At 45.3% G+C, this 27,993-nt stretch overlaps 1 protein-coding gene across 2 annotated transcripts; it reads left to right on the top strand.

Annotated features, from left to right (window-relative positions):
* Positions 1-12: 12 nt before the first annotated feature.
* On the top strand, positions 13-27,437 carry DAP3 (death associated protein 3). 2 transcript variants are annotated; one of them, XM_065420031.1, is made up of 14 exons: positions 13-139; positions 2,653-2,714; positions 3,983-4,029; positions 12,068-12,190; positions 13,542-13,643; positions 15,968-16,076; positions 16,345-16,437; positions 16,921-17,051; positions 17,563-17,643; positions 18,076-18,234; positions 21,036-21,095; positions 22,675-22,764; positions 23,840-23,957; positions 27,036-27,437. In XM_065420031.1, exons 3-14 carry the CDS (start codon positions 3,988-3,990, stop codon positions 27,119-27,121), a joined length of 1,194 nt encoding a protein of 397 aa, XP_065276103.1. In that variant the 5' UTR covers positions 13-139; positions 2,653-2,714; positions 3,983-3,987; the 3' UTR covers positions 27,122-27,437. The 2 variants fall into 2 exon arrangements, with proteins under 2 accessions (XP_065276103.1, XP_065276104.1); XM_065420032.1 differs by lacking the exon at positions 21,036-21,095.
* The last annotated feature ends 556 nt before the right edge of the window (positions 27,438-27,993 follow it).

The raw sequence follows: 27,993 nt of genomic DNA, 5'->3' as shown, positions 1-27,993 counted from the left end.
CGCCTTGCTGGTTTGTCCTCTCAGAGCATCCGTAGTAAGCAGATGTCTTCATGACTTCCTTTTCTTCTCCTGTAAGATGGCGGCGCCCAGGGGCGCGGTGGGAGCAGTCTAGTGGCTTGTGCGGGGTTCTTATCTGCCGGTGAGCCCTCGCGAGGTCCCGTGCTTGGGCGAGCGAGACAGGCCCTCCGGCACGCGGGCAGCTGTATCCCGCCATTACCCGCGTTTAGGGAGGGGCTGGGGACGCTCGCGGGATGGTGATGAAGCGTGTACACGCCCCTGCAGAACCTGTGGCGACGCGAATGGGGTCCTAACAGGGCTCGGTTGTCATGGGCCCAGGGAGGCAGCCGCCTAGCTCGCAGCACCGCTCCGGCGTGGCGGGGGGGTGCTGGGTCTCTGAGTTTTCAGAGGCCACAGCTGCGTGCCCTCGAAAGTTCCGGGGAGAGCGAGCCAAAAACACCATCGGGACAATGGAGCTGTGACCCCAAGGCACCCTGCGGGCGAGTGGCTTGGGGGGCAGGGCCCCAAGTTTAACGCCCTCTACCCCTGGCCCTCACTCATGGTGTCTTCTGCTTTTGCCCTCATTTATATTTGTTCCCTCCCTACAGGATCTTCCCTTTGCTATGACCTCTTCTCTATCTCCCGCACCCAATAGTGTGGCCCTTTGGAGTCTCACTGGATCCTAGCTTGGTCCATCCAGCTATTGCTTTGCCTCACAGTGCTGAACTCTGTTTGGCACAGCTGCCACTTGTCTGTTATATTTGGCTCCTAATGTGTCTTCCTTGTTGCCCTCTCAGTAATTTCCACCTTTTCCCTCCAAATGCCATGAAACCTTTGGGTCCCAGTATCCCTTTGCCACTCTTCTGAAAGGCCTTCACCCCCAGATTTGAAAGCCTCAGATTTTAGTGTTGTGAAGAACCTTTGCAACGTGGCTGACTCAGTGATGCTATTCATAACAGACATGGCAGTGATTATGCTCAATGATTCCGAAGCGGCCATTGAGCGAAAACTAACCAGTATCTTCAGTTTTTGCTGCTGCTTTTGGGACCTCTGTGGGCAGCAGTGACGTTGATAGTCTGATCACGCTGTGCTGCAACCTGCAAAAGCTCTGAATAGACTAAACACTGGAGCTAGTCATCGGGGAAAGATGGGAATAGCAGTTTGGCAGAACTGTCAGCATTTTCACTTTCCTTGCCTTCTGGGTAGATTGGGGTCACCATTTTTCACAGCAGTCTGAGACTATTTTTAATTCTTTGCCTATTAGATATCTGAAACCTTTGTAAGTGCATGTGGGGTAGCGTGAGAGGGAGAGATTGATGAGACACATTAGAAGAGTATGGTAAAGAGATATTTGGGGAGGAGCAGAGGGAGAGCATATGTGAGTGGGGTAGAAAACACACTGTAGGGAGAGAGGAGATTCAGTATGTGAATCTGCCATGGAGGGTGTGTGGCTTCTCCTGCCATATCATTTCATTTTGGGGTTCTTGAATCCAGTGGTAAATACACTGGTACTAAACATCCACTTTTTAATACTTATAAAGAAACTTGATTTTCAGATTAATGTAGGGAGAGGGACACCAGATTAGGGTTTCTCTGAGGTGGAGATGCTTGTATGTGTAACCTTCAGGCTACTTCATAGAGTTTTCACTGGTAAATTAATTGTGTGGCTGAGATGCCTCCAAAATTGCTTGCTGTTTACTTTTTAAAATTACTATTCACAAGCAATTTCAAAATAAGGTGCACACTTTAACAGTGAGGGTAACTAACCATAGGAACAATTTATCTACTAACATGGTGGATTCTCCATCACCTGAAGTCTTTAAATCAAGATTAGATATCGTTCTAAAATATATGTAATAGCTCAAATGGAAGTTATGGTTTGATGCAGAAATTATTGGTGAGGTTCTTTGGTTTTTCTCATACAGGAGGTCAGAATAGATAGTCAGAATGGTCCCTTCTGGCCTTGAATTCTATGACTCAATGAGCTGCCTCTTGCTCTCCAGAACCAACAGTAGTTGGTGTTGGTGTAGGGCCTTGTAATGATCTTCAGTGACACCCCTCTCCCACACTCACATATATGTTGGTTCAAAGCTATGCCTGGTTTGAGATGGATTCTCCATGTCTAGAGGAGGCTTCCAAGTAGCACAGTTGATGCTGCTGCTCTGAAAGTATGCTCAAAAGACTGAATTCAGATTTCCTTAGTGGCAGAATGTGAGTGGCATCCTGGATTGTTTTTGAACTTAGTCCTTATTTTAATAAGACCAGGCACAAGTCAGTGAAATAGCTGTTATAGTAGAGAAGTTCATGACTCCTAGACAAAGGGGTTAAACTCTTGTGAAAAGTTGAATTACTCCTTTCTGTTCCTCACCAATGTCGTCTTATCCTTCTATGTGCTGGCACTGGAGAGTAGAATGAACTAAGAATTTTGGCAAGTTTTTTATGTGGCAAAACTAAAACTTGCTCTTTTAAATTTGTTTCTTACTGATTGCTCAGTGTGAGATCAGAGGACCTCTTTACAAGGCTAATGTCATCCTTCCTTAAGTGTTCAGTTATTTTCCTTCCTCCTCAGCATAATGAGAATTCCAGATACGATTCCACCCAGTTAGTAACCTTTGTCTTCCTTCATAAATTAGCTTTTGTGTTTCCTCTGTGCAGAAGCTGTTAACTACAGGAAGATCAGAACCTATTGGTTCCTGAAAGTCATCCACTCCTGAGAGGTTAGTAGCTTGCTTTGAATGTATTCTATAATAACTTCTCACAAGTGAAGAGTTTTTTTAAAATCTGTTACATTTTATGTTGTGTTCTCACATGCTCTTTAGGATAGTGCTATGAAGAAAGCCTTGGGCACAAATACCCTGATTGAATTGATTTTTGGGACCCTCTGTTCTTGCCTCAATCTGTCTATTGTGCATTTTGCTGCTTTTCCTTCTGTCATGGTAACCAAAGCTGGCTGTTGAGCAGCGGACTCTGACAGATGTAGGAGCAGGAGCGAATTGAGAAGCTTTCTATGTCTCTTAGTGTTGTCTTGCATGATTCCTGCTTCATAATATCTAGTAATATTAAACTGACTTCTCTTATTCAGAAGGGGAATCATCTTTTGATTCTGCCTGTTAAAATCACAAGGAAAGGGGAATATCCATCCCTCAAGATAGCTGAGCACAAGACCAAGGCTTTCAGTCTTTAAAGCTACTTATCAAGTATGGTGCTTATTGCAAATATCTCTGGAAAATACCCTTCTCCATTAGATGCAACTGCTATGCTGTCCCCCAAGGCAGTGCTGCTGTTTTAATAACCTGCTTTACTGCTGTGAAGCACATACACACCACCTAATGCTTTGTCGGAATACTATTGGTCTATTTAGACGGTAAGCTCGTTGGGCAGGAACAGTTTGTCCTCTATGTTGGGTATAGTTGGCACTAAACAAAAATCATATATTTCCCAAAGTCCTTCACCTTGGGATTTGGGAGATGTTTACATATAAAGTTTTTGTATGATATTTGACATATTTTTAGCTAACTTTTGGAAGAGCGTGGACATAGGATTCTGAGTAAAGGAAAACCAATTGCTTGCAAGTAGTTCTAAAGCCAGAAGGAGACCGTGCAAAGTTTGTCTTCACTCTCATTGACATAAGAAATACTTTATGCCCATCTGGATACATGGTTAACCTGACTTCATTTATTCTTTTGGGAGCTCACTAGGATTCTCTCTTCATGGAACAGGCTCACAGCATGACTGATGAGGGAGAAGATGGAAGAAGAGCTCTGTGTAAACTCGAAAGCTTGTCTCTCTCACAGGCAGAAGTTGGTTCAATTAAAGCTATTACCTCCCCCACCTTCTCTCTCTAATATCCTGGGACCAGCAGGGCTACAAGAACACTGTATACACCATGGCTGATTACAGTTCCTAAGACACGCATTTGACAACTTGATAGGAGAGATCAGATATTGTGAATTGCTGAGAGTAAACTCCACTCTTGTCTTTGCAGGGATAATGCTGAGAAGCGTGAAAGGAGTGATCTGCCAGGGGCCCAAGGTGAGTCCTGCACTGGATCTGTGAAGTATCCCCTTTGCTGGATCTCTGTCTTGGGATCTGGAATGATTATCACTATAAAGGGTCCAGAATGCTATTTTTCACATTGTATTTCATAATATAAGTCATTTTGAAAACAGAAAATCTGCTGGATTTGCACTAAAGGCATCCTTTCTCAAGAACATTGAACAGCACTATTGATAAGAAGATCCACTACTGATGATGGCCTTGATTCTTTACTGTGCCTCCTGAGGGGGTATGGCCCAAGAAGGGGGGGTAAAGATGGGGCAAAGATGGCTTTTATATGTTCTTTACACCTCTGGGCTTGGCTGCAGGCCTATCTGCCCCCAGTGTGAGTTAGAACAACTGTAGGGGCCACTTATGGGTCATCCTCTAGCCCAAAGTAGCTGAAGTGCAGAGTAATGTGGTCCTGCTCTGGCCTGGCATGCCCCTATCCTGGGGACTGTGTTGGAAGTAGAATCATGGGGTTATCTTAATGACCTTATGCTTGCTAGGGAAGCTCTTTCTGCGCTGGGCTTTGTCCCTGGGGGCCAATTAAATTGGCTCTGTGGCCCCTTTATGGCAAATAGCAGCACAGTTGTGAGGACCTTTCTCTTCAAAAAGATTTAACCCTCAGAGTAACAGCCTTTTGCATGTCAGTCTAGTCATGTGACTACCTTCCTGCAGCTCTTATGGCCTTTTAAATCTCAAATGTCCAGTGACTGAGGTATGTAACTTCATCTGTCAGCAAACCTGCAACCCTAAATTGTTCCAAGTGGCCAGGAAGCAGGCTCCCAGCTTCTGAAAGCAAATGGATTATAACAGCAGCTCATCTTGCCTATTTTCAAGCTGTAAAGTTGTTTGTGCATTTATGGTTTTAATTGTAGGATTTTTACCCGCTTGTGTGTAAACTAGGAATTTAAAAGCCAAGGCTGGATTGAAGCATAGATACTTTAGCCCATGTCAAGGTCCCCATCTTTTGGAGCCATGTTACATCAGACTCTAAACTATTTTTTGAAAAAAAATAAGGGCTTGTCGACATGCAGTTTTTGTACCAATTGAACTGCTTGAAACCAGCATAGTTAAAGCAACCAATACCCCCCTTGTGTGGATGCAGTTATACTCGTATAAAGGTACCTTCATACCAATAGAACTCATCCATATTAGGCAGTTATGTTGCTTTAACTCTTTTGGTAAAAAGTAGTGTCCCCAGCCAAAAAGGGGAAGTTTGGTACTACCCAAACTGTATACAACTACATGAAAAAATACCGGGCCTGAGTTTCTAGCCCTTGTGATGGCAAAGAAAAGCTTGAATATGTGAACCAAATAAAACCAAGACAGCAATATCTTCCAGAATACAGACCGCATGAAAAAATGAGGTATGAATTGCCCTGTGCATCTCAATTAGATGCTAACTCCAAGACCGAGTGCTGGATGGTTAAGAAAATGCCAGTGCCACCCCAGAAGAGGACTGTGTAGCAGGAGGTGAAGAGTGCAGTGGGCCCAGCAACCCTACCCAAGCAGATACATCCAAGTTGCAAGGGGTCCTCCTTACTGCTATCTCTCTCTGCCTTTGTGGGAAGTGAGGAGGGGGCTTAGTGCCACAGCCCTGCCTATTTATGGATAGAGTCCAGAGTCTCAGTCTGTTTTGCACTAAGAATACTCCATTGCATCACTAGCTCAAAGATTAAACTTGCACACTCGGCATGTGCATCAGTACATAGTCTCAAGATACAAACAATGAGCAGGATTTAAAGACCTAGTGCACTACCTCAGAATGTAAAATCTACAGCTTTGTGAACACAATGCTAATGCATTAGCTTTGCCCATCTGGGGAGAATCATTAATAGTGAAGAGGATCTTCTAGTTGTTTGTTCTATTTAAATCAGGGTGACCTCTTTTGAGATGACTTCTAAATGCCCTTTTGTCAAGGACTGTATCATTCCTGTGCTGCAGAGGGAGAATATACAAACTGTTTGTTTCCAGAGAAAAGATTCCTATTGTGCAGTGCCATATTTATCACTGAGACCTGCATAGAATGTAGGGAATCGCTTTTATGGTGATTTATTGAATAAGTGCATGGCCGGTGAGGTGCAGGGATTCATGTAGAAACAGCTCCACCTTATGGCATTTGGTTTCTTGATGAATCCCTGGTTTAAGGTGTGATAGGTGGCTTGCCATTTAAGAGGTTTGAGTTAGATTACTGTCTTCTGGCCGACAGCAATTTAATATAAACGCCACTTGCTAGGACTGAGATGAATTGTGTTCAGATCGCATTTGAACAGCGTGTTCAGTTTACATACCTGTTTTTCAAAATTAAATAAATGGAATCCTATGATGAACTGAGGAGAGACATATACAAGTATTCCATGTGAATAGCTTTATAGCCTTGAGGGTGAAGTTGTAATTTTAAAAAGTCAGGACATGTAGTATGTAAATTAGTGGTGGTCTAGGTGTAAACCTTTTGGGGTACAAAATAAAAATAAAACTTTAAAATTCCCCAAACAATAACCGGCAATCTTTATCAATACCTCTTCCTGGCTCATTTGCTCTCCGTGACATGAGAATCTGTCAGTTCCAAGGACTGAGTGACATTTGTTGCTCCCATACAGGAGCATCATTACATGTAGAGGGGGGAAAAGGAACCCTTGGTAGTACAATGCCTAGTGAGTAGGGTGACCAGATGTCCCGATTTTATAGGGACAGTCCCGATTTTTGGGTCTTTTTCTTATATAGCCTCCTATTACCCCCCCACTCCCTGTCCCGATTTTTCACACTTGCTGTCTGGTCACCCTACTAGTGAGTTACTGATGATTTTCTCTATTTGCCAATGGTAACTCCTTCTGAACATGAGACTGAAAACGTTTCTATTCAGGTGCAGCAAGGTGACAGTTCGAAGACTTGATTTTGTTGATGTTGAATTATTGTAGAGTATTGGGAATGTTTTAGTTTAACCACTTAAGTGGCTTGCAAAACCAAATTGACCAATAAACCGCAGTGAACTCAGAAAATGCAGATGTGCATCCTTAAAGCTCTAGGACAGTTGTTAGAGCTGTTGCGTTGTGTTTTGGGGTAGATTGGTGCCCATCACTCAAGAGGCTTGTGATTTGGTTCTCTATCCATTCTAGCACATTTAGATGGACTTTGTGTCCAGATATATTAAAAGCTGCATCTATGGGATGGTGCAGAAAGGAGTCCCCAGATGGAAACTGCCAAAGCAGTGTGACAAATGAGGAATGTTGTGCAGGTGATCCTAAGAAATACATCATGCTATCTCCTGCCTTTTGGATCATCTGTCTTTGGGACAAAGAGAATGATCTTCACTTCATGTAGAATCCAAACTTTACTGAGGCCGTGGGATTTTGCTTTGGGAAAAGTGGAATTGGCAGTGCTGGTCTCAAAGCTGTGTAAAAATGGAACCAAAATCTTATCCTGTTTACTGGAAGACTTATGTGGGCAGGCATTGGGAGGAGTGGGATGGGGAGCAGGAAGTCTGGCAGAAGCTCTTGGTTATCCTGACTTGTCTATATAGAGCTTAGAACCTGGCTTTCATTCAAGCCATGGTGGATGTCGGGGAGGGGGCCAATAGCGGACTAGTGCAATAACTTTTCATTTCTATGACCCAGGCCAAGATTTGAACCGAGTTCACTAAAGTCCTGACTTGTCTACATCACTGATCAGCCACCCAGTGTGAAGCACTTTGAAGTCTCAAGCAGGAGAGATGCATATTTGGAGTAGCAGGGGATGTTGCAGGGCAGACTTGAGCTGCATTGGCAAGGCTGTGAGGGAGGGAGTCAGGACCAAAATAGCATGGGTGGTAGATGGTTGAAACTGAGGTACCATTGGCAGAGACTGGGAGGTTGTGGGGATGGGAAGGACTAGAACTGCAGGAGTTGTACCAGGTCATGATTGAGGTGTACTAGCAGAGCAGGCGAAGGTACTTTCACAGCCCCAGTTGTTGACACTGCTTGACTTAAGTCAGTGCTCTTAGTTCCTTGCTCTCACAAGCACCAAAATAAGTCATACATCTCTAGGTGAAAATAAAATCTAAAAAAAAAAAAAAAGGCCAAATGAGACATCTCTCCAAATTGTGTGGTGCTAAGGAGAAAAGGGCACCCTTGGGGCAAATAGAGACCACCTAGCCATATGATGATAAACCTGAAGATTGGTGGTATAAACATGGAGGGTGTTTACCTGCATAATGCCCTCTATCACTAAGGTTAGTTAAATAGGTATGTAGAGTGGAGAATACAAACTGGTTTTGTTCCTTCCCTAAGTAGAGAGAGCTGAAATGCTGAATCAGGAGCACCGTCATATTTAATGTGGATGTGGGTTAATCTGAGCGTTCTGCTTTCTTCAAAGCCCTGTGATGCCTTTCAGGTGACCCCAAGTAAGACCCTCAAATGCTGATGGCAGAAAAGCTGCATGACACAATGTGGAATTTAAGCAGCTGTTCTGTGTCTAAATCTTGGTGTTTTGGCTTTACACAGTGCTGCTCTCATCTGTGCTGGGGAACAAATGGACTGTACAGGGAGGCAGAGCAGGAAACTGCTTTCTTTGTATCTTGAGTTGGAGACAGCAACTGTTGCTGTCTGTAATGCTTAAGCAGGTTTTCATTTCTGTTTGTTTTGGCCTCTCCTCAGCCTCTCTGCCCTGAGTGTGTGGGACAGTTAATTCCCTGTGTTATCTCTGAGCTCAGCTTCTACATTCACCTTTAACATTTTCTTTCACCTTGGCCTACTAAAATCTCTTCTTTTTATTCCTTGCTACCCTTAATCCTCTGCCCTTTCTGGTTGGGACTTACAGGCACGCTTCATGAGTTTCCTATAGAGTAGCTTGTATTCGCTTAGCTGGCTGTTTCAGTTTCTCCTTCATAGTTCTGTTTTAATGAAAAATTCTGTATGCTGGGACACAGTTAGCCAGGAAATCAATGCAAGGAGTTTAATTATAAATACCAAATAGTGGGCAGTGCTGCATTAATCCCGCAGTAATTGAAGCGATTGTGGATTACTAGGCAGCTTGAATTTGCAAGGTACTAGCTTCCATTCATCACTGTAGGCAGAAACTTTACAGGAACTTCTCAGCTATAAGACTTTAATGGCTGCACTGTGCTCTTGATCTGTCCTTAATGAGATAAAAACGAGGAGTCCGGTGGCACCTTAAAGACTAATAGATTTATTTGGGCATAAGCTTTTGTGGATAAAAAACCCACTTCTTCAGGTGCATGGAGTGAAAATTACAGATACAGGCATAAATATATATTGGCACATGAAGAGAAGGGAGTTACCTTACAAGAGGAGAACCAGTGTTGAAGGCCAGTTCAGTCAGGGTGGATGTGGTCCACTCCCATTAAGGACAGCTATTATCTATATCTGGCTATTTGGACTCTCTCCTCAGACCCTACGCTACCAGCACTCCTAGCCATCTTTGAGACATCACCGACTTCCTGAGGAAACTACAATACATTGGTTTCGGAGTAGCAGCCGTGTTAGTCTGTATCCGCAAAAAGAACAGGAGTACTTGGGGCACCTTAGAGACTAACAAATGTATTTGAGCATAAGCTTTCATGGACTACAGCCCACTTCATCGGATGCATGTAGTGGAAAATACAGCAGGACCACAGAGAGAGAGAGACACACACACACACACACACACAAGAGTGATCAGTTAAGGTGAGCTTTTATCAGCAGGAAAGAAAAAGAACCACTACAAACAGTTCTTTTTCTATCCTGCTGATAAAAGCTCACCTTAACTGATCACTCTCCTTATATTGTGTATGGTAACACCCATTGTTTCATGTTGGGTGTGTGTGTGTGTATATATATGTATATGTATATGTATATGTATATGTATATATATATATATATATATATATATATATATATATATATATATATATATATATATATATATATATATATATATATATATATCTTCCTACTGTATTTTCCACTACATGCATCCGATGAAGTGGGCTGTAGTCCACAAAAGCTTATGCTCAAATAAATTTGTTAGTCTCTAAGGTGCCACAAGTACTCCTGATCTTTTTACAATACATTGGTGATCTTCCTGAAAACACCATCCTGGCCACCATGGATATAGAAGCTCTTTACACCAATATTCCACACGAGGATGGACTACAAGCTGTCAGGAACAGTATCCCTGATGAAGCCATGGCATACCTGGTGGCTGAGCTTTGTGACTTTGTCCTCACCCACAACCACTTCAGATTTGGGGACAACTTATACCTTCAAGTCAGTGGCACTGCTATGGGTACCCGCATGGCCCCACAGTATGCCAACATTTTTATGGCTGACTTAGAACAACGCTTCCTCAGCTCTCGTCCCCTAGCACCCCTCCTCTACTTACACTACATTGATGACATCATCATCATCATATGGACCCACCAGAAGGAGGCCCCTGAAGAATTCCACCTGGATTTGAACAATTTCCACCCCACCATCAACTTCAGCCTGGACCAGTCCACACAAGAGATCCACTTCCTGGACACTACAGTGCAAATAAGTGGTGGTCACATAAACACCACCCTATACCGGAAACCTACTGACCGCTATACTTACCTACGTGCTTCCAGCTTTCATCCAGGACACATCACACGATCCATTGTCTACAGCCAGGCCCTAAAATACAACCGTATTTGCTCTAATCCCTCAGACAGAGACAAACACCTACAAGATCTCTATCAAGCATTCTTAAAACTACAATACCCACCTGGGGAAGTGAGGAAACAGATTGACAGAGTGAGACGGGTACCCAGAAGTCACCTACTACAGGACATGCCCAACAAGGAAAATAACAGAACACCACTGGCCATCACATACAGCCCCCAGCTAAAACCTCTCCAGCACATCAACAGCGATCTACAACCTATCCTGGAAAACGATCCCCCACTCTCTCAGGCCTTGGAAGGCAGGCCAATCCTCGCTTACAGACAACCCCCCAACCTGAAGCATATATTCACCAGCAACTACACACCACACCACAAGAAAAACTAACCCAGGAACCAATCCCTGTAACAAACCCCGTTGCCTTCTCTGTCCCCATATCTACTCTAGCGACACCATCATATGACCCAGCCTCGCCATCAGGGGCTCATTCACCTGCACATCACTAATGTGATATATGCCATCATGTGCCAGCAATGCCCCTCTGCCATGTACATTGGCCAAAGAGGACAGTCTCTATGTAAAAGGATAAATGGACACAAATCAGACATCAGGAATGGTAACATACAAAAGCCAGTAGCAAAACACTTCAATCTCCCTGGACATTCAATAACAGATTTAAAAGTAGCCATTCTTCAACAAAAAAACTTCAAAAACAGACTTCAAAGAGAAACTACAGAACTACAATTCATTTGCAAACTTAACACCATCAATTTGGGCTTGCATAGGGACTGGGAGTGGCTGGCTCACTACAAAAGCAATTTTCCCTCTCTTGGTATTGACATCTCCTCATCAATTATTGGGAGTGGACCACATCCACCCTGACTGAATTGGCCTTCAACATTGGTTCTCCACTTGTAAGGTAACTCCCTTCTCTTCATGTGCCAATATATATTTATGCATGTATCTGTAATTTTTACTCCATGCAGCTGAAGAAGTGGGTTTTTTACCCACGAAAGTTTATGCCAAAATAAATCTGTTTAGTCTTTAAGGTGCCACCGGACTCCTCGTTGTTTTTGTGGATACAGACTAACACGGCTACTCCTCTGATACTTAATGGGATAACTCATTTAGGTAGAGAGCTCAGCTCTGTAAGGGTGGCAGATGGACTTAAGTGAATTGAAGGGGTTTAGAACGATGCAATTGAACTTGCAGTAGGGTTATACATAACATTGAGCTTTACACAATGAATTTCCTATATGTTCTAATTGCTGTGACCCCTACTTCCAGAGTAGTACATGTTACATTGACTCTTCCCTGATGTGTATAGTAAGTGTGTAAAGCTTCAACAGTTAACTGGATTTTTGCATGTAATTATGATCTTTCAATTTCTGAGAAATGTTTTTCCTCTGTAGTTGGATTCTGGATATTTTCTCCGTGCCAGTGCCAGGGCTTGGTTAAGTGCTGCGGTTAATCAGGATGTCCAAATCCCAGCAGAGAAACCCAGAACAGTATTCCGCACCAGTGAGAGCAACCCGGTGAGTTACTGCCATATTTACTATTATGTCAACTAGCCAGTTCCCTAAGTGCATCAGTGTCTGTTCTTAGGCACCCTGGACCCAGTGGTGCTCACTGACTGAGATCATATGCTACTTATGAGTGGGAATGAAGGGAGTAGGTGGTTCTTCATAATAGCCATGCCCTGCTCCTTTAGGGTGTGAATAACAAGCCTTCAAAACAGGGCCGAGACCCTTTCTGAAATCCCTTTGGAACATGTATTGATTCTTTCTCTGCAGCTGTACAAATGAAATGGGTCATGTATTGTAGCAGCTCAGATGTGGGTGAACTTGGCATCAGACACCTTTAATTTCAACTTCAGGGTCATTCTTTTCTGACTAACCTCCCCAGATTGGCTATTAAGGGAAAAAATAACCCAGCACACCCTACAGGCTTTATAATTCCAGCTGTAGTCTCACCCTCTCTCAAGCACAAAATGAAGTGAAATAAATGAATGAAATAAGCCTTTGAGGAGCTTTTCCACTGCCTCTGTAATTGGAGTCTCTTGCACTGCTGATTCCTTTGAGGTCTCTATGGAAACAGCAGCATGCAGATGATCCAGTCATGTGATCAGAGCATCTCTATAGACTGCACAGAGGAGCCCAGATGGCAAGAATTGTCTCCACTGTCCTAGGTCTAGGATTTATGTTGCCAAGCAACTGGCTTCAGCATTCCGGTTGCACATGTCTGATATATGTTTGGCAACAGCAGCCAATGCTTCTTAATGAATCAAATCCATGTTCCTCAAGCTTGTCCATATTGTGGATCCCTTCTTATGCTACAGATTCTCCTGTGGTTCATCTTCCCACCTCATTCCACAACTTTCCTCTAGAAGTTAAAATGCTTGGTTACAGGGAAGTTTCACTAAACAGCACTGAGGCGACAACATGAAAGCTAAACTCTCAAGAGAGAATGTAGAAATGGCACCTTCTTACTTAACAGCCCTGGTCCCTGTGTGTATCCCCAAATAATATCTTGATAGGGTGGAGGTATGATTGACTTGTCTAGATCAAAACTGATTTTAAAAAATAATAATTTGCAAATCCAGGAGACGCCCTGGACTGTGCTACAGCTAGTAGGAAGCACTGCTGCTTCCAGACTTGCATATACTTCACCACTGTAAAAGAAACCATTTTGTGGACCACCACCACTGCTAAATAAATAAAACCTAGAATCAAGTGTATTCTGACTCTGAGCAATATGATAATTATTCTGCCTGGGTTGTATGTTACTGCCCCACTCTTAAGGGAACCTCTGTACACAGACAGATGTGATGGCTCATCTAGAGTTCAGCCTCCCATGGTTGTTACAATTTGTATTTTAACTTCACAGGCCAACCATGCAGAGCAACATGAGGGTCAGCACTACAGCATCCCCCTCCAGGAGGTGAAGGTGGTGTTTCCACATGGACTGCCCTACCGCTTCCAAATGCAGGTACTCTGTTTCAGCGCTGGTTGGGGAGATGTGGGGAGCACTGGATGTGTAATAGGACTGTGATGCGAGGGACAGTAGGCAGCCACATTCCTGAGGCACCTTCACTGAGAAGAATACAGTTGTTTTGGGTCCATAGAAAGCTGGATTTTCTTTGGCAGTGATGGCATACAGGCATGAGTGATCCTTCCGTGGGAGGGGGCTGGGTTGAGAGAAGATTGATCTTGCTTTGCATAGTGGAAGGGGGCTGGGGAGTGGAGATTAGTGGGATGTGATTTAAGTTTCCTCAGTCTCTAACTTCTGAGTCTATAATGTGCTATGGGTCCAGACTGTCTGAGCACAACCCCTCTTGGGGACTTGGATGGTGTCATTTCTGTGTAAAATAGACTTGCTCATAAAATGGCTTTCGATCAGCAAAAAATATCTTGCTCTTTCTTTCCATCTGTGACACAGATCTCATTGTGGTGGGGTTTACTCTGCAGCTATAGCATGCTGTTTAAAATGCATTTCTGGACTCAGAAATGATCTGTGAATCGTTAATGTAAATGAACCAATGACAAGGAAGCAAGGCACCTAACACCACCTGTTTAAAATAGTCCAAGAAATTCAGTGAAACATCCTATGCCTGAGCACAGCGAGGCTCCTCCCCTTAACACTGTCATGGCTTTTCTCTTCAGGCTGTGCTGTAATTAATACGTCAATATCGATTTCCTGGCTTTGGTTTCTTGTTGTTAGTGATGATATGGTACAAGGAAAAATAAGGAAAATAGAAAGTAGAGACAACAGTAGTCTGAAGTGGGAAAACTTTGTGTTCACTGATCATTTCCCTTTCAGCTACTGGTATAACATTAAGATTGCAACAGGGTCCCATATATTCCAGGATTGCAGAATTCGCTGTCAAGTCGTCCTTTACTGCAGAATTGTGCTCCAGAATCTAAGCGTTCATTTAAAATAAAAATTTCCAGTACTCGTGGTTATGAAGAAAACTTTAGAAATGGGAACCAAATGTAACCAAAGCAATGTTGTCTTCCTGAGTGTGCTAACTGCCTGAAACAATACCTTGGAAAGGTGCAAACTGTCCTGTACAGCTTAATGAGTTGCTGACTGTGAAACCTAAAGATGACAACACAAACATCCACTGTAACTAGTATAGCCCAAAATTCCAAAGTGCTTCTCATGCCTTCTCTGCTGCCAAAAGATGCAAATGGCACTGTCAAGTGGCCAAAATCTCAAGCTTCCCTTCTCTGTTCCCCAACCTTCTGATATGCATTTATGCACTGTCAAGAAAAAAAATCTGACACATCAAAACAAACTACACCTCTGTGTAAAATTGAACTGGGGGTAAAATCCTGGCCCCAGTGAAGTCAATGGAAGTTTTGCCATTGAATTTAATTCACCCATAGTATGAAAATAAATGGGCTTCTGTCTTGGCACATATTTCATATTTAATTCTTTTAAAATGTTAGTTTTAAATTTTAAATGCAGCTATTGCAGAATTTCCAGTCTGCCATAGCAGAGTGCTGCTGAATTTAAGTTGTGAGCTACACAGGGCCATGGCTAGGGAGTATGACTATCTTGGGCCTCAAGACATCCTCTGATCCCTTTAAGAGTTGTAAGGAAATGTTTCCTACCATGTGCAGCATTGTATGACTGGTTTAGGAGCATTAAGGCGGGAAGACTTGAGGACTGGGGTTGTTATCTTCTTCCTTTGAAGCTTTGGGTATTGGCCACTGGCTACTGGACTTTGAGGGCATGTTGCAAGTTCTAGCTGGTTACTCAGGCATTGGGGAGGCAGGCAGGCAGAGGTATTGTTTAGTGTAGCTGGTAATTTTCTGACTTCAGACAGGGAGTAAATTATTTAATTTTTGGCAAAGATGCCTATAGCCCTTGATAGGTGCTCTTTTGAATATATTGTAAATCAAAATAAATTGGTCTGTTCCAATCTTGGCAGGTCCTATGAGATTGGGATTTTCAAGCTGGTTAGTTCTATTATAGCATTAATAGTAAATTTGAATTTTAAACTAATCTCTGTAACATGTTAATGTGGAAGCAATTAATAGATTTCAAGGCCAGAAGGAACCTTTGTGATCATCTAGTTTTTAGGGTACTTATCAGGAAAGTGCTTCTGAATAAGAGAGAGCAGAAAAAGTGAAGGAAGGTCATGATACAAGCTGGAAGGATTGTGACACAAAGTACAGTACACTTCTGTCAGGGCTGGTGTTACTGCAGCCCCGAAAGACTATTGTATAACTCAGACATAATCAGGGTAGGAGCTGCTGATGTGTGCTTAATACATGGCTCCTTGTTCCTATTCTGTCTCCTGTCAGATGAAGACGTTCAATGAAAGCTGCCTGATGGTGCGGAAACCAGCTCTAGAACTCCTTGGTTATCTGAAAAGCACCAACTTTGCCCACCCGGCTATCCGATATGTTATCTGTATCCTTTCTTCATTTGCCCTGCTCTAGAATGTGAGTTAAATAAGGGCAGCTGAGCTTCCTGCACACTGAGAGGGAGATGGGATTCTGACTTCATGTTGGGTGGCATGGGTCAGCCTCCCACCTTCCCCACCAATGCCCTTTCCTCACATAGTTAGATGGGAAGAAGAGGCTTTTCTGCACCCCCCCCCCCCACCGCCCACCCCAAAAATAAATCCATAGCCTGGAGACTCTCTATCTGAGGTTTTCCTTGACAGTTTATGCTGGAGATGGGGAAAAGGGAACGGGGAAAACAATGACGCTGTGCCATGCTGTTCATTACTGTGCAAAACAGGACTGGCTGGTGCTGCACATTCCAGATGGTAAGTACCCTGGTGATACCTCTGAATGCATAATGTTCTGTGCGCTGTAACTAACCTATAGGGAAGGCAAAGCAGCTGAAGACATTATAGAGTGGGAAATTTTATTCATCATGGTTTTCCCATGATTGGGATATAAAAAGTTATTAAATTAAGAGCAAAACATAAAGAAGAAAACAGAGGCGTTGAATAGTGTTGTTTCCCCTGTGCGCGCACACACAGCCTCATGCTCTGTCAGTACAAACTAGTCAATCTGGTATGGGTGCCCTGAGTTATGGATCCTGCTACATTTGGAGGTTGTGGCTAAATCCTGGTGAATGTTTGCTGTGTGGCTATTTCCCCAAGGGTGGGGTATGCTCATTATATGGCATAGTGGTTTTCTGTGGTGAATACAGAAGAATGAGGAAAAAGGACCAGAAAGAAAGCATGCAGTTACTCTTAGCTAAACAGGACAATTGTTTGTCTTGTTTTGTTTCTGCTTCACAGCTCACCTCTGGGTGAAGAACTGCAGGGAGCTTATGCAGTCCTCCTATAACAAAGAGCGGTTTGACCAGCCTCTGGAAGCATCTACCTGGCTTAAGAATTTCAAAACTTCAAATGACCACTTCTTAAAAGAGGTCAGTAGATTCTATCGAGCCCACTGGATTAGGAACCAGGGAAAACCTACAGGAACAGCTTCTTCTGGAAATTTCATGGGGATGTGCTCCCTCACTTGGAACGTCTCTCCAGTGGAATGGGGTCCACAGTTCTGTTTGTTTTTTTGAGAAGCATTTCCTGTGTTGATAGTGAAGTTATCCAATGTGCATTCACATTGGATAACTTACCATTAATCATGTAACTTATTTGGATGTAGGTTTCAGTGGGGTTGGAAATGCATTAAAGATCCCTGTGTTTGCAAAGGGGTCCCACCACTGGGGGAAATCTGAGCTTTTGGTCATTATATCACTGAGGGATGCTGCACCACAAAATACCATTCTGCAGCTGTCTTTCCCACCACCTCTGGAGCAGAGTGGGGGCTCCTACTGCCCAGGTTTGTTGAGTTGCCCCTGAAGTGGGAGCTTGGCAGTTCACACTCTCCATCTACGTTCAATTACCCTACCCCCTGCCCCAATTCTCCTTTTATTACAGATAAAAACACAACAGACATACATGTGGAGCAAACGTGAAAGCACTGAGAAGGGCAGACCACTGGGTGAAGTGGTGGAACAGGTGAGGGAATGACAACTGCCTATGGTATTGCTGGAAACTGTCAATAATATGAAAATGAGACATGAAGCCCAGTGAAGGGAATGGGAAGAAGAACTATATTTAGTGCTTCTAAAGCATTGTGCAAATATTAGTCCTGGGAAGTTGGAAGGGTTGTTATCTTCACCTTGTAGATGGGAAGACCAAAGCATGGAACTAGACCCCTCAAGGAGGGGAGACACACAGTCTGTGTCAGAGCTGGGATTAGAACTCAGGAGTTGCTGACACCTATCCCTATGCTCAATCTATTTATTAGACCATGCTGCCCCTTTGGGAGGGGAGGACAGAGTCTTAGGTCTTTTTGCTCCTCATAGAGAAGTTGGTGACAAGGCTTCCTGATTGCACATGGCCTGCATTCTCTCCCTTTGCTAATGTTGTGTACCCATCCATTTGTAGGGTTTAACTCGAGTGAAGAATGCCAGTGATGCTGTGGGGGTTGTGCTGAAAGAGTTAAAGAAGCAGTGTCCTCTTGGTTCATTTAGACTTCTGGTGGCGGTGGATGGAATCAATGCTCTCTGGGGACGGACAGCGCTGAGGAAGAAAGACAAAAGTGCTGTAGGAAATTACCTTCCTTTCTTGTGGCTAACACAAATGGAGAAACCTAAGGGGGAGGTTTTGGTTCCACCTTTGGATGATGATTGTTTCCAGGGCTGTTAAATTCTAGCAGTAATAAACAATATACCAGCTTCTCTAACTCAGAGGATTCTGCAAACTGTAGCTCTCCAATGAGGATTCTGCAATGCAGAATATGAAAGTGAATGACTTCACACAACAAAGAACAGGAGGGCATTTATTTTGCTCAACACCCTTGCCAATATACAGCTTTATTTTGTATCGTTAATTTCATACAATCTGCTTCTCCAAAATTCTTGAGGTTAAATACAATGACAGTGTTAAATAATAGCAAAGGAAGAAGGCAGTTACATGATATAAGCAAACAAGAGGCTTCCAAGCTGGATTTTGAAGGAATTGGAGAGTCACTGAGGCAGAAATATGCAAGGAGCATGGTTCAGGTGGAAGGTGCTGCAGAGGAAAAAGTTCTCACACCTACGCTGCTGAGAGTGTGAAGGCAGGAGGGGGGGCCAATGCTAGGTGAGATGTGAGGAGAGTAACATTGTATAAGGGTTCAAAAACAGGGAGGGCAATTTTGAATTGGATCCTGAAATGCAAAGGAATCCAGGTCAGTATGAGGAAGAAGCTGGGATGGGGGTAGCCTCATTGATTTGGAGAGGCCTTATCAAAATTGATAAATGCAAAATAATGCACACTGGAAAAAATAATCCCAACTATAAATACAAAATGATGGGTCTAAATTAGCTGCTCCCACTCAAGAAAGAGATCTTGGAGTTGTCGTGGATCACTCTCTGAAAACATCTGTTCTGTGTGCAGTGGCAGTTAAAAAAACAAAAACAAAACTAACAAAATGTTAGGAACCATTAGGAAAAGGATAGATAATAAGACAGAAAATATCCTAATGCCACTATATAAATCTATGGTATGCACACATCTTGAATACTGCATGCAGTTCTGGTCGCCCTATCTCAAAAAAGATATATTAGAATTGGAAAAGGTACAAAGGAGGACAACAAAAGTGATTAGGAATATGGATCAGCTTCGGTATGAGGAGAGATTAAAAATACTGTGACTGTTCATCTTAGAAAAGAAATGTGTAAGGTGGGTGGCGATCTGATAGAGGTCTATAAAATCATGAATGGTGTGAAGAAAGTTAATAGGGACGTGGTGTTTACCTCTTCACTTAGCACAAGAATCAGGGGGTCACCCAATGAAATTAATAGGCAGCAAATTTAAAACAAACTTCTTCACATAATGCCCAGTCAACGTATGGAACTCATTGCCAGGGAATGTTGTGAAGGCCAAAAGTATAACTGGGTTCAAAAAAGAATTAGAAAAGTTTGTGGAGGATAAGTCCATCAATGGCTATTAGCCAAGATGGTCAGGAATGCAACCCCATGCTCCAGACAGGGCCGGCTTTAGGCCGATTCGGCCGAATTGGGCCCCGCGCCAAGAGGGCCCCGCGCTGCAGCTCTCCACCCCGCCCCCAGCTCACTTCCCCCTCCTCCCCTCCCCTGAACGCTCTGCACCCTCCCCTGCTTCCCGCGAATCAGAGATTCGCGGGAAGTCTGAAAAGGAGCAGGGGCGGGCCGGCAGCAGCACATGGTAAGCTGGGGTGGTGGGGGCGCGAGAAGGGCTCCGGGGAGGCGCCGCCCGTTTCCGCCAAGCACGCAGGCCCGGCTCGGGTCCGGCCCGGCCCCCGCAGCGCGGCCCGGGTCGGGTCTGGCCCGGTCGGCTCGGGTCGGCTCCGGCCCGGCCCCGACCCGGCCCCCGTGGCGCGGCTCGGGTCGGGTCTGGCCCGGTCGGCGCGGGTCGGGGCGGCTCCGGCGCGGCTCCCGCGGCCCGGCGCGGCTCCCGCGGCCCGGCCCGGCTCCCGCGGCGCGGCTCCGGGTCGGACCCAAGTCCGGCAACCCCGGCCGGAGCGCGGCTCGATTCCTGGGTCGGGCCCCGCTCTTGCTAAAGCCGGCCCTGGCTCCAGATATCCCTAAACCTGTGACTGGCATGAAGCTGGGACTGGACAACCAGAGATGGATAACTTGATAATTGCCCTGTTCATTCCCTCTGAAGCATCTGGCATTGGTCACTGTCAGAAGACAGGATACTGGGCTAGGTGAACCTTTGGTATGGCTGTTCTTACGTTAAGCATTTTAATAGTCCAGGTGAGAGGGGATTAGGGCCTGGAGGAGGTCTAGTACATGACTAGATCTGCAGAGATGTGGAAGAAGAGACTGATATCAAGGATGATGCCTGGCCTACAGAGAGGGAAAGCAAGTGGAAGTCCTGAGTTGAGAAGGGTTACGAGTAAATAACAGTGTTAGTCTGTTGAGACGCCAGAGCTGCTCTTTGAGGTTCTTGATAGGTGGAATATTTTGCTCAGTTGTAGCTTTTCCCATAGAAGGGTGACATAATTGCCTTAATCAAATGAATTCACGTTATGTTTGCCATGTGGCTAATGAATTCAAATTTAGTAGTGCCTGTATGGCATGGAATGGATCATCTTACCAGGATCCCATTCCCAGAAACTGATCTAATGGCAGATGGCTGCCTGTGGAAAAGCTTCTGCCTTCTTCCTGTGCATGCTTGTGTTTTGGACAGCCCCTAAAAATCTCAATGGCATCTCTGAAGGAAGCTCCAAATAGTTCTTGCACTGCAGCCACTGTTAAACTGTTGTGCTCTGGGGTTTTTTACTTGTTTAAGCATCCAAAGGAACCTCATGGGTGGTAGAGGAGCTGGGAGACAGTGATTTCTCCAGCCAGCTGTACCTGACATTCTGTCGTCATTAGGTATCTCCAGAGGAACTGACGCTAGTCCACAATCTGAGGAAGATGGTGATGAATGACTGGGTGAGTGCATGTGTGGGCTTGCTGGCAAGTCATTGCACAATGTTCAGAGCTAAATGCTGACATCCAGAGCTGTGAGACCTACTGAGGGGCTTCCTATTGGGAATTTACAGAGCTGTGAGACTTGGGGGAGTTCCTTCTGTTTAGTAGTTTTATACTTATTCCATTTCTTCCTTTCATTGACAGATGTATTACAGGAAAAGCTTTTAAAGAATGTGGTGGAGAGATGTTTCAGTTGAGAGCTTTTTAAACAATCTTGACTGCATAACAGATGCCTCACTTTATTGCAGGGGTGGGCAAACTTTTTGGCCCGAGGGCCACGTTGGGGAATAAAAATTGTATGGCAGGCCATGAATGCTCACAAAATAGGGGTTGGGGAAGGGGTGGGGCTGGGGATGAGGAGTTTGGGGTGTAGGAGGGTGCTCTGGGCTGGGACTGAGGGGTTTGGAGGGCGGGAGGGGGATCAGGGCTGGGGCATGGGTGCAGGTTCTGTCTGGGGGGGTGGGCTCTGGGGTGGGCTGAGGATGAGAGGTTTGGGGTGCAGGAGGGTGCTCCAGGCTGGGATTGGGGGGTTTGGAAAGCGGGAGGGGGATCAGGGCTGGGGCAGGGGGTTGGGGCGTGGGGAGTGGCTCGGGGGATGCAGGCTCAGAGTGGCGCTTACCTCAAGTGGCTCCCAGAAGCAGTGGCATGTCCCTTCTCTGGCTCCTACGCAGAGGCGCAGCCAGGCAGCTCTGCATGCTGCCCCATCTGCAGGCACCACGCCGGCAGCTCCCATTGGAGTGCGTAGGATCCAGAGCAGGGCCATGCCACGGCTTCTGGGAGCCGCGTGGTGCGGCCCTGACCCTGCGGCCCAGCAAGAGCGCTGGAGCAGGGCCGAGCCGCGTGGTGTGGCCCCGGCCGGAGCGGGGTTAAGCCGCGTGGTGCAGCCCCCAACCCAGCGCCCCGGCCGGAGTGGGGCCAAGCCGTGTGGTGCAGTCCCAACCCAGCGCCCCGGCCAGAACAGGGCCAAGCCGTGTGGTGCAGCTTGCGGGCCGGCTTAAAACAGCTTGTGGGCCGTAGTTTGCCCACCCCTGCTTTATCGCCTCCAGATAGCTTTTTATTTTGTGCTGAATTTCTGCTTGTAGTGGCCAGGCCTGGAATGACTGGGAAACCATCATAGCCTCTTCTCAGATTCTGTACAGTGCCACCTAGTGAAAAAGCTATTTCAGTTCCAGCTTCTCCCAATAGAGGTAGTGTGGAGATCCTATAGCTACTTCACTCCCATCCTGAAGTCTCTGTAATCAGTGCTTCTGTCCCATTCCCTTCAGCACTGTCCCCTGGGAAGAGCTGCCCAAGAACCAGTGCTGCTTCCTTACTTACTTTCTGCACTGCATCCGGCTGGAACTAGAGTAGTTGGGTGCTCTTCACAGCCAGTACTTCTGCTCTGTTCCACACACTGCCTAGGAGAAGATGGGACTGAAGGTAATTACAGGATCCAGAAGGAAAATGCAGGATGATATCACAGGAGACAGTTAATGATTCTAGACAGGTGAGGTGTATGTCCTATACCTAAGGCTCCTTCTAATCCAGCTCTTTGTTTCAGAATGGAGGTGCCATTGTGACCACTCTTAGCCAGACAGGCTCTCTCTTCAAACCACGTTCTGCTTATTTGCCCCATGAGTTGCTGGGAAAGGTGAGTTATGGCTTCTGGCTTCCTCTGCATTGGTACATGTAAAGCAATGGAAATAATAATACTGGTTTGGGACCTACCTCCGCAGTAGATATGATGGGCTGAATCAGTCTTGCTCTGTTCAGTCATTCTTGAATGCTGTCCCTTATGCTTGGCTCAGTCTCCCTCAGGGCCATCCCTAGCTATTTTGATACCCTACGCAGCCCCCCGTGGGGGCGCTGTGTGGGGGCCCAGGACTCCGTGGGCGGGGGGAGCAGGGGAGGCTAGCCCCAGGACTCCCGGGGGGAGGGGGGATGGCCACTTCCTGCAAGAAGTGGAGTGACCCGGCCCCAGCCTGCTCTGCTCCCCTGGCTCCCAGGCTTGGGGGGAGGGGGGAACCGCCCCCCAGCAATCGCTGGCAGCACGGCTGGGAGCCAGGGGAGCGGAGCAGGCTGGGGCAGGGTCGCTCTACTTATGGGTGAGTGCAGGCCCAACCAATTCTGGAGTCCTCAGGGGAGTGGGGGTGGGGCTGGGGTGGGGCGGGGTGGAGCAGGGGTGGGGGCCCTGGGGAAGAGGTGGAACAGGGGCTGGAGCAGCACGCAGCTGCGCAGGGCACCAGGAAGTTTGGTGCCCCACGCAGCTGCGTACTTTGCGTATGGGTAAGGACGGCCCTGGTCTTCCTATTGCCATGTGGCTACCAACCTCCATATCTTTCAAATTGTTCCTTACACTCTTTATCTAACTTTGTCGTAGTCTCATTCTTCAGCTTGGCCTGTGTGTGAAAGGGATGGGGGGAACTTGCCTTTGAACATGGTGAAACAGGTTGTCCAGCCCAGTCTGCCCCAGTGCTCCTGCTTTTTGACTTCTCATTCTCAGCTTTTTGCTCTTTCACTAGCCCGCTTCTGCACAAATAACCAGAGTATTTCAGAGTTCACTTATTCTCTCCGTTTTAGTTGCCTTCCTGGGTTACACGAACCATAGAGCTATTCTTTTTTGAAGTAGTTCTACTTGAGCTTGCTTATGGCTAGACTGTGCCTTATCTCTCCGCAGCTCAGACCATTCCCTCTGTCTGCCTCACAGTTTCACTTTTCCCTTCCAGGAGGGTTTCGACACACTGGACCCTTTCATTCCCATCCAGGTTTCCAACTACAGTCAGCGAGAGTTTGAGAGCTGTTATCAGTATTACCTTGACCGCAAGTGGCTTCAACATGAGAGAGGTGAGTTCTGCCCCCCTCCCATGTGAAGGAATGAAGACAGCTGCATATACTGCAGTACTTTCAACTTCCATCTCCACCACAGAGAAAGATGAGCTCTGAGCCCTTCATACCATTATTCCAGCTGTTAACCCAAACCAAGAAACTTGTTGTTTTTAAAGCTAAGTGCTAACAATAAAACTACCTATTGTATTTACAAAATCCAAGAATTTAAAGGAATAGGGACAATCTAGATCTTACATTGCCCTCATAATAAACCTACACATTATCATCAAGCATAAAGAAATGCATATTTCATCAAACTCAAACCTTCTTTTCCCAATGGATTTTTTTTAAAAGGTCATATTTAGATCCTGAAATGAAGGTAATCTTTTATGGGTTATAATTAAATAGAAAATAGCATTGCAGTATCTTGCAATTTACATTCCTTTTTTAGAAAAGTGCTTAAACATTTCAACATTCTCAAGCAATTATATCAAACCACATATACAAAGTGTATAGTTAAATCTACATGTAGATGTGATCTTGCATTTGAGGCTGATCAGGATGCCATTGATATGTATGTTCCACATTCTTTCAGAAGGGCTTTGTGGATATATTTTGAGGTAAGAATACAGATACATTAGTAGTGCTATACTACAGCTCTCTAGATTTAGAAAAATATATTGAGTGCATAATACTGAGAGAGATCAGAGGCAGCAAATCTAATATGATGATGATGATGATACTGGGGGACATTAGTTACCCACATATACACTTGCCACATGGCATAACAGCACAAAGTTTAGAGAAGGAATTTCTCATCATTTAAAGTGTTTCCTGGCAGAGCTATTTCTTGACCACAGAAGAGGAGAGGCTATTCTCAACTTACTACTTAATGCTTGGGTTTAAGAATGACAGTTGCTGAGCCACTAAATAATAATGACCATAACACCATAATTAGGTTCAACATCCTATGGGGATGTAGGATAACAAAGTAACACAGCTACAGTAAACTTTAAAAAGGGAGACTGCACTAAAATGAGGAAACCAGACACAAGGTCCTAAAGTCAAAAGCAAAGAAAGTGAAATCCTTAGATATGACATGGATGCTACTTAAAACAATATAAGGCCTGAAATAAACCAATGTGGCTCAATGACAAGGTTGAAAACTTAGAGAGACAAAGTGAGTGAGGTAAAATCTTTTATTGAACCACCTTCCCTCACATACCTTGTCTCTCTAATATCCTGGGACCAACACTGCTACAACAAGGTTCAAAACTTGGAAATCTAACCCTAATGAAGCCAATAAACAGGAACATAAATTACAGCAGGCAGAATGTTGAACTACTCAGATACCTTCAGCATTCTGAATTAACAGTATCAACTCAAAAAAAGACCTGGACACCATTGTGGAGTGGTTAATGAAGAGCTTGGCTAACTGCAGCTATGCTCAAAAAAGCAAACTGTTACAATGCATAAGGAATAGGATGGAGAATAATACAGAAAATATAATGTTATAAGTCAATGGTTTGTCTCTTCTGGAATACTGTGAGCAGTACTAATCATCCCAACACAAAAAGGATATTGTAGAATTAGATGGTTTTGAGAGAAGGATAATGAATTATCAGGGGCCTGGAAAAACTCTTGTATGAGGCAGATTTAAAAGATTGGGATCACTTAGCTTAGAAAGGAGATAAATAAGAGAGGGTGTAGTTTTAAAAAACATAGTGAAAGGTAGAGTGGGAGCTTCTGTTCTTGTTTCATAACATGGGCTATTCAGTAAAAGTGAAGGGTGACAAATTCAGAACTGGCTGTGGAATTCAAGAATTAGCAAGAGTCAAAGAGGGATTGAACAGTGATAACAACTTTTGGATATTCTTGTTATAGTTAATGTTGCCAAATTTTGGAAGGGATATAAGACCTCCTGCTTCAGGTTTTAAGCCAATTGCTAACTATTAGGACTAAGTGGGAGTGATGGGGGCAGCAAGGGTCTGTAACAGGTCGCTGACATACCTAGATCAATTGGTAATCTAGGTGCAAACCAACTATGTGTTTGAATATGGCTAAATGTAAGCATCTAGCAACAAAGAATGTAGGCTATACTTTCAGGATGGAGGACTCAAGCTTAGAAAGCAGTGACTGAAAAAGATTTGGGCGTTGTGGTGGATAGTCAACTGAACATTTGCTCACATTGTGATGCTGTGGGTAACAGGGCCAGTACAATCCTTGATTGCATAAAGAGGGGGCTCTCAAGTGGGAGTAGCAATGTTATTTTACCTCTGTATTTGGCACTTGTGCAACCACTGCTGGACTATTGCGTCCAGTTCTGCTGTCTACAATTCAAGAAGGACGTTGATGAATTGGAGAGGATTCAGAGAAGGGCCTTGAGAACAATTAAAAGATTACAAAATGTGACTTATAATGATAGACTCTAGGTGCTCAGTCTATTTAGATTATGAAAGAGAAGGTTAAGGGGTGACTTGATTAGTCTGTAAGTACACCGCTACCTCGATATAACATGACCCGATATAACACAAATTCGGATATAACATGGTAAAGCAGTGCTCGGGGGGGCGGGGCTGCGCACTCCGGTGGATCAAAGCAAGTTCAATATAACGCGGTTTCACCTATAACGTGGTAAGATTTTTTTGGCTCCCGAGGACAGCGTTATATCGAGGTAGAGGTGTATCTACAAATATTTGATAATGGACTCTTCAATCTTGGCAGAGAAAAGTATAACATGATCTAATGACTAGAAGTAGAAGCTAGGCAAATTCAAACCAGATATGAGGAGCAAATATTGGATAGTGAGGATAATTTGAAACACTGTACTGATGGTTGGGGTGGAGCCTCCATAACTGACCATTTAAAAATGAAGATTGGATGTTTTTCAAAAAGAGATGCTCTAGGAATTCATATGGAGAAGTTGGATGGGGCTGTGTTATACAGGGCATCAATGATGACAGTGGTCCCTTCTGGCCTTGGAATCTATGAATTTATAATAAAGCTTTCAGGGCCAGTACACTGGAATCCTAACACAACTGAAGAACTTGTTGCTAATGTGGTGTTGACAGGGTTCCTTTTCTCTGTTTGTTTCAGCCAGTACAGAAGAAGGGAGAAAGGAACTACTTTTTCTCAGCAACTCTAACCCCTGGCAGCTGGAACGGATCTCTGCTTATCTCTGATACTAAGGCATCTTCGCTGGCAGCCACTGCTGGCTTTTAATCATAAGATAACCAGCCCTTCTTGCTGCTCTATCATATGCCCCCTTGGCTACTTCGCTAGGCAGAAAGAGCTGGGCTCTCTTTCCCAGCCCTGCCAGGGAAAGACTGGAAAAGCTGGGTGAGGAGGAGAGCTCTGCACCAGCCAAGGAGAGGCTGCAGGGATAGAGGGGGAAAGAACAGGGTTGGGGTGGGGCTTCTGCACCTGACCCTGTCAGGATTTCTCTAGGAGAAGCTGTGATGACACTGCGCCAACAATAAATGGGAAGTGGTGCCAGTCTGTGCTGTCTGAGGTTGAATGGGTGACGGGCTTGTGAGCAGTCTCCAGCTGTTCGCTCTCCTGGCTGCATGTTCTGTGGTGCTGGTGGGTTGCGGCAGCCCTGGGGGGTGGGAACATCTCAGGCCAGGTGGGGCTGGCCAGTGCCGGGTTTACAATGACGCCAGTGGCTCCATAGAGCTGGGCCTATGCTGAAAAGGGGCCCCGGCCTGCTCCGCTTGCACTACACCCCAAGACCCTGCTGGCTCCCTCCTGCCCACCCCTTCCTCGTCTTGGTCAGCTGGCTGAGGGCTCCTCTCCACCCCCTGGCCAAACCCCAGCACACCTCCAGCTCCAGGCAGTGTCTGCTTCCCACCACCTGTAGGGCCCCACCTGTCTCCCTGGAGCTGAGCTGCCTGGGACTGGTGCAGAAGCCTGGCCAGTCTGTTGGGGGGGTGGGCTGGGTCCCCTCCAGGCAAGTGGGTCCTGAGGGAGCTCAGCAGGGCAGGCCCTGGGCTGGCTGCCTGCTCCACTCCCGAGGGGCCGGAGCGATTCCTGGCCCCGGGACCAGCCCTGGCTG

This window comes from Emys orbicularis, chromosome 20 (genome assembly GCF_028017835.1).
Source record: "Emys orbicularis isolate rEmyOrb1 chromosome 20, rEmyOrb1.hap1, whole genome shotgun sequence".
Taxonomy (NCBI): Eukaryota; Metazoa; Chordata; order Testudines; family Emydidae; genus Emys; species Emys orbicularis.
The sequence above is the reverse complement of the archived record's forward strand: the minus strand, read 5'-3'. Positions and strand labels throughout refer to the sequence as shown.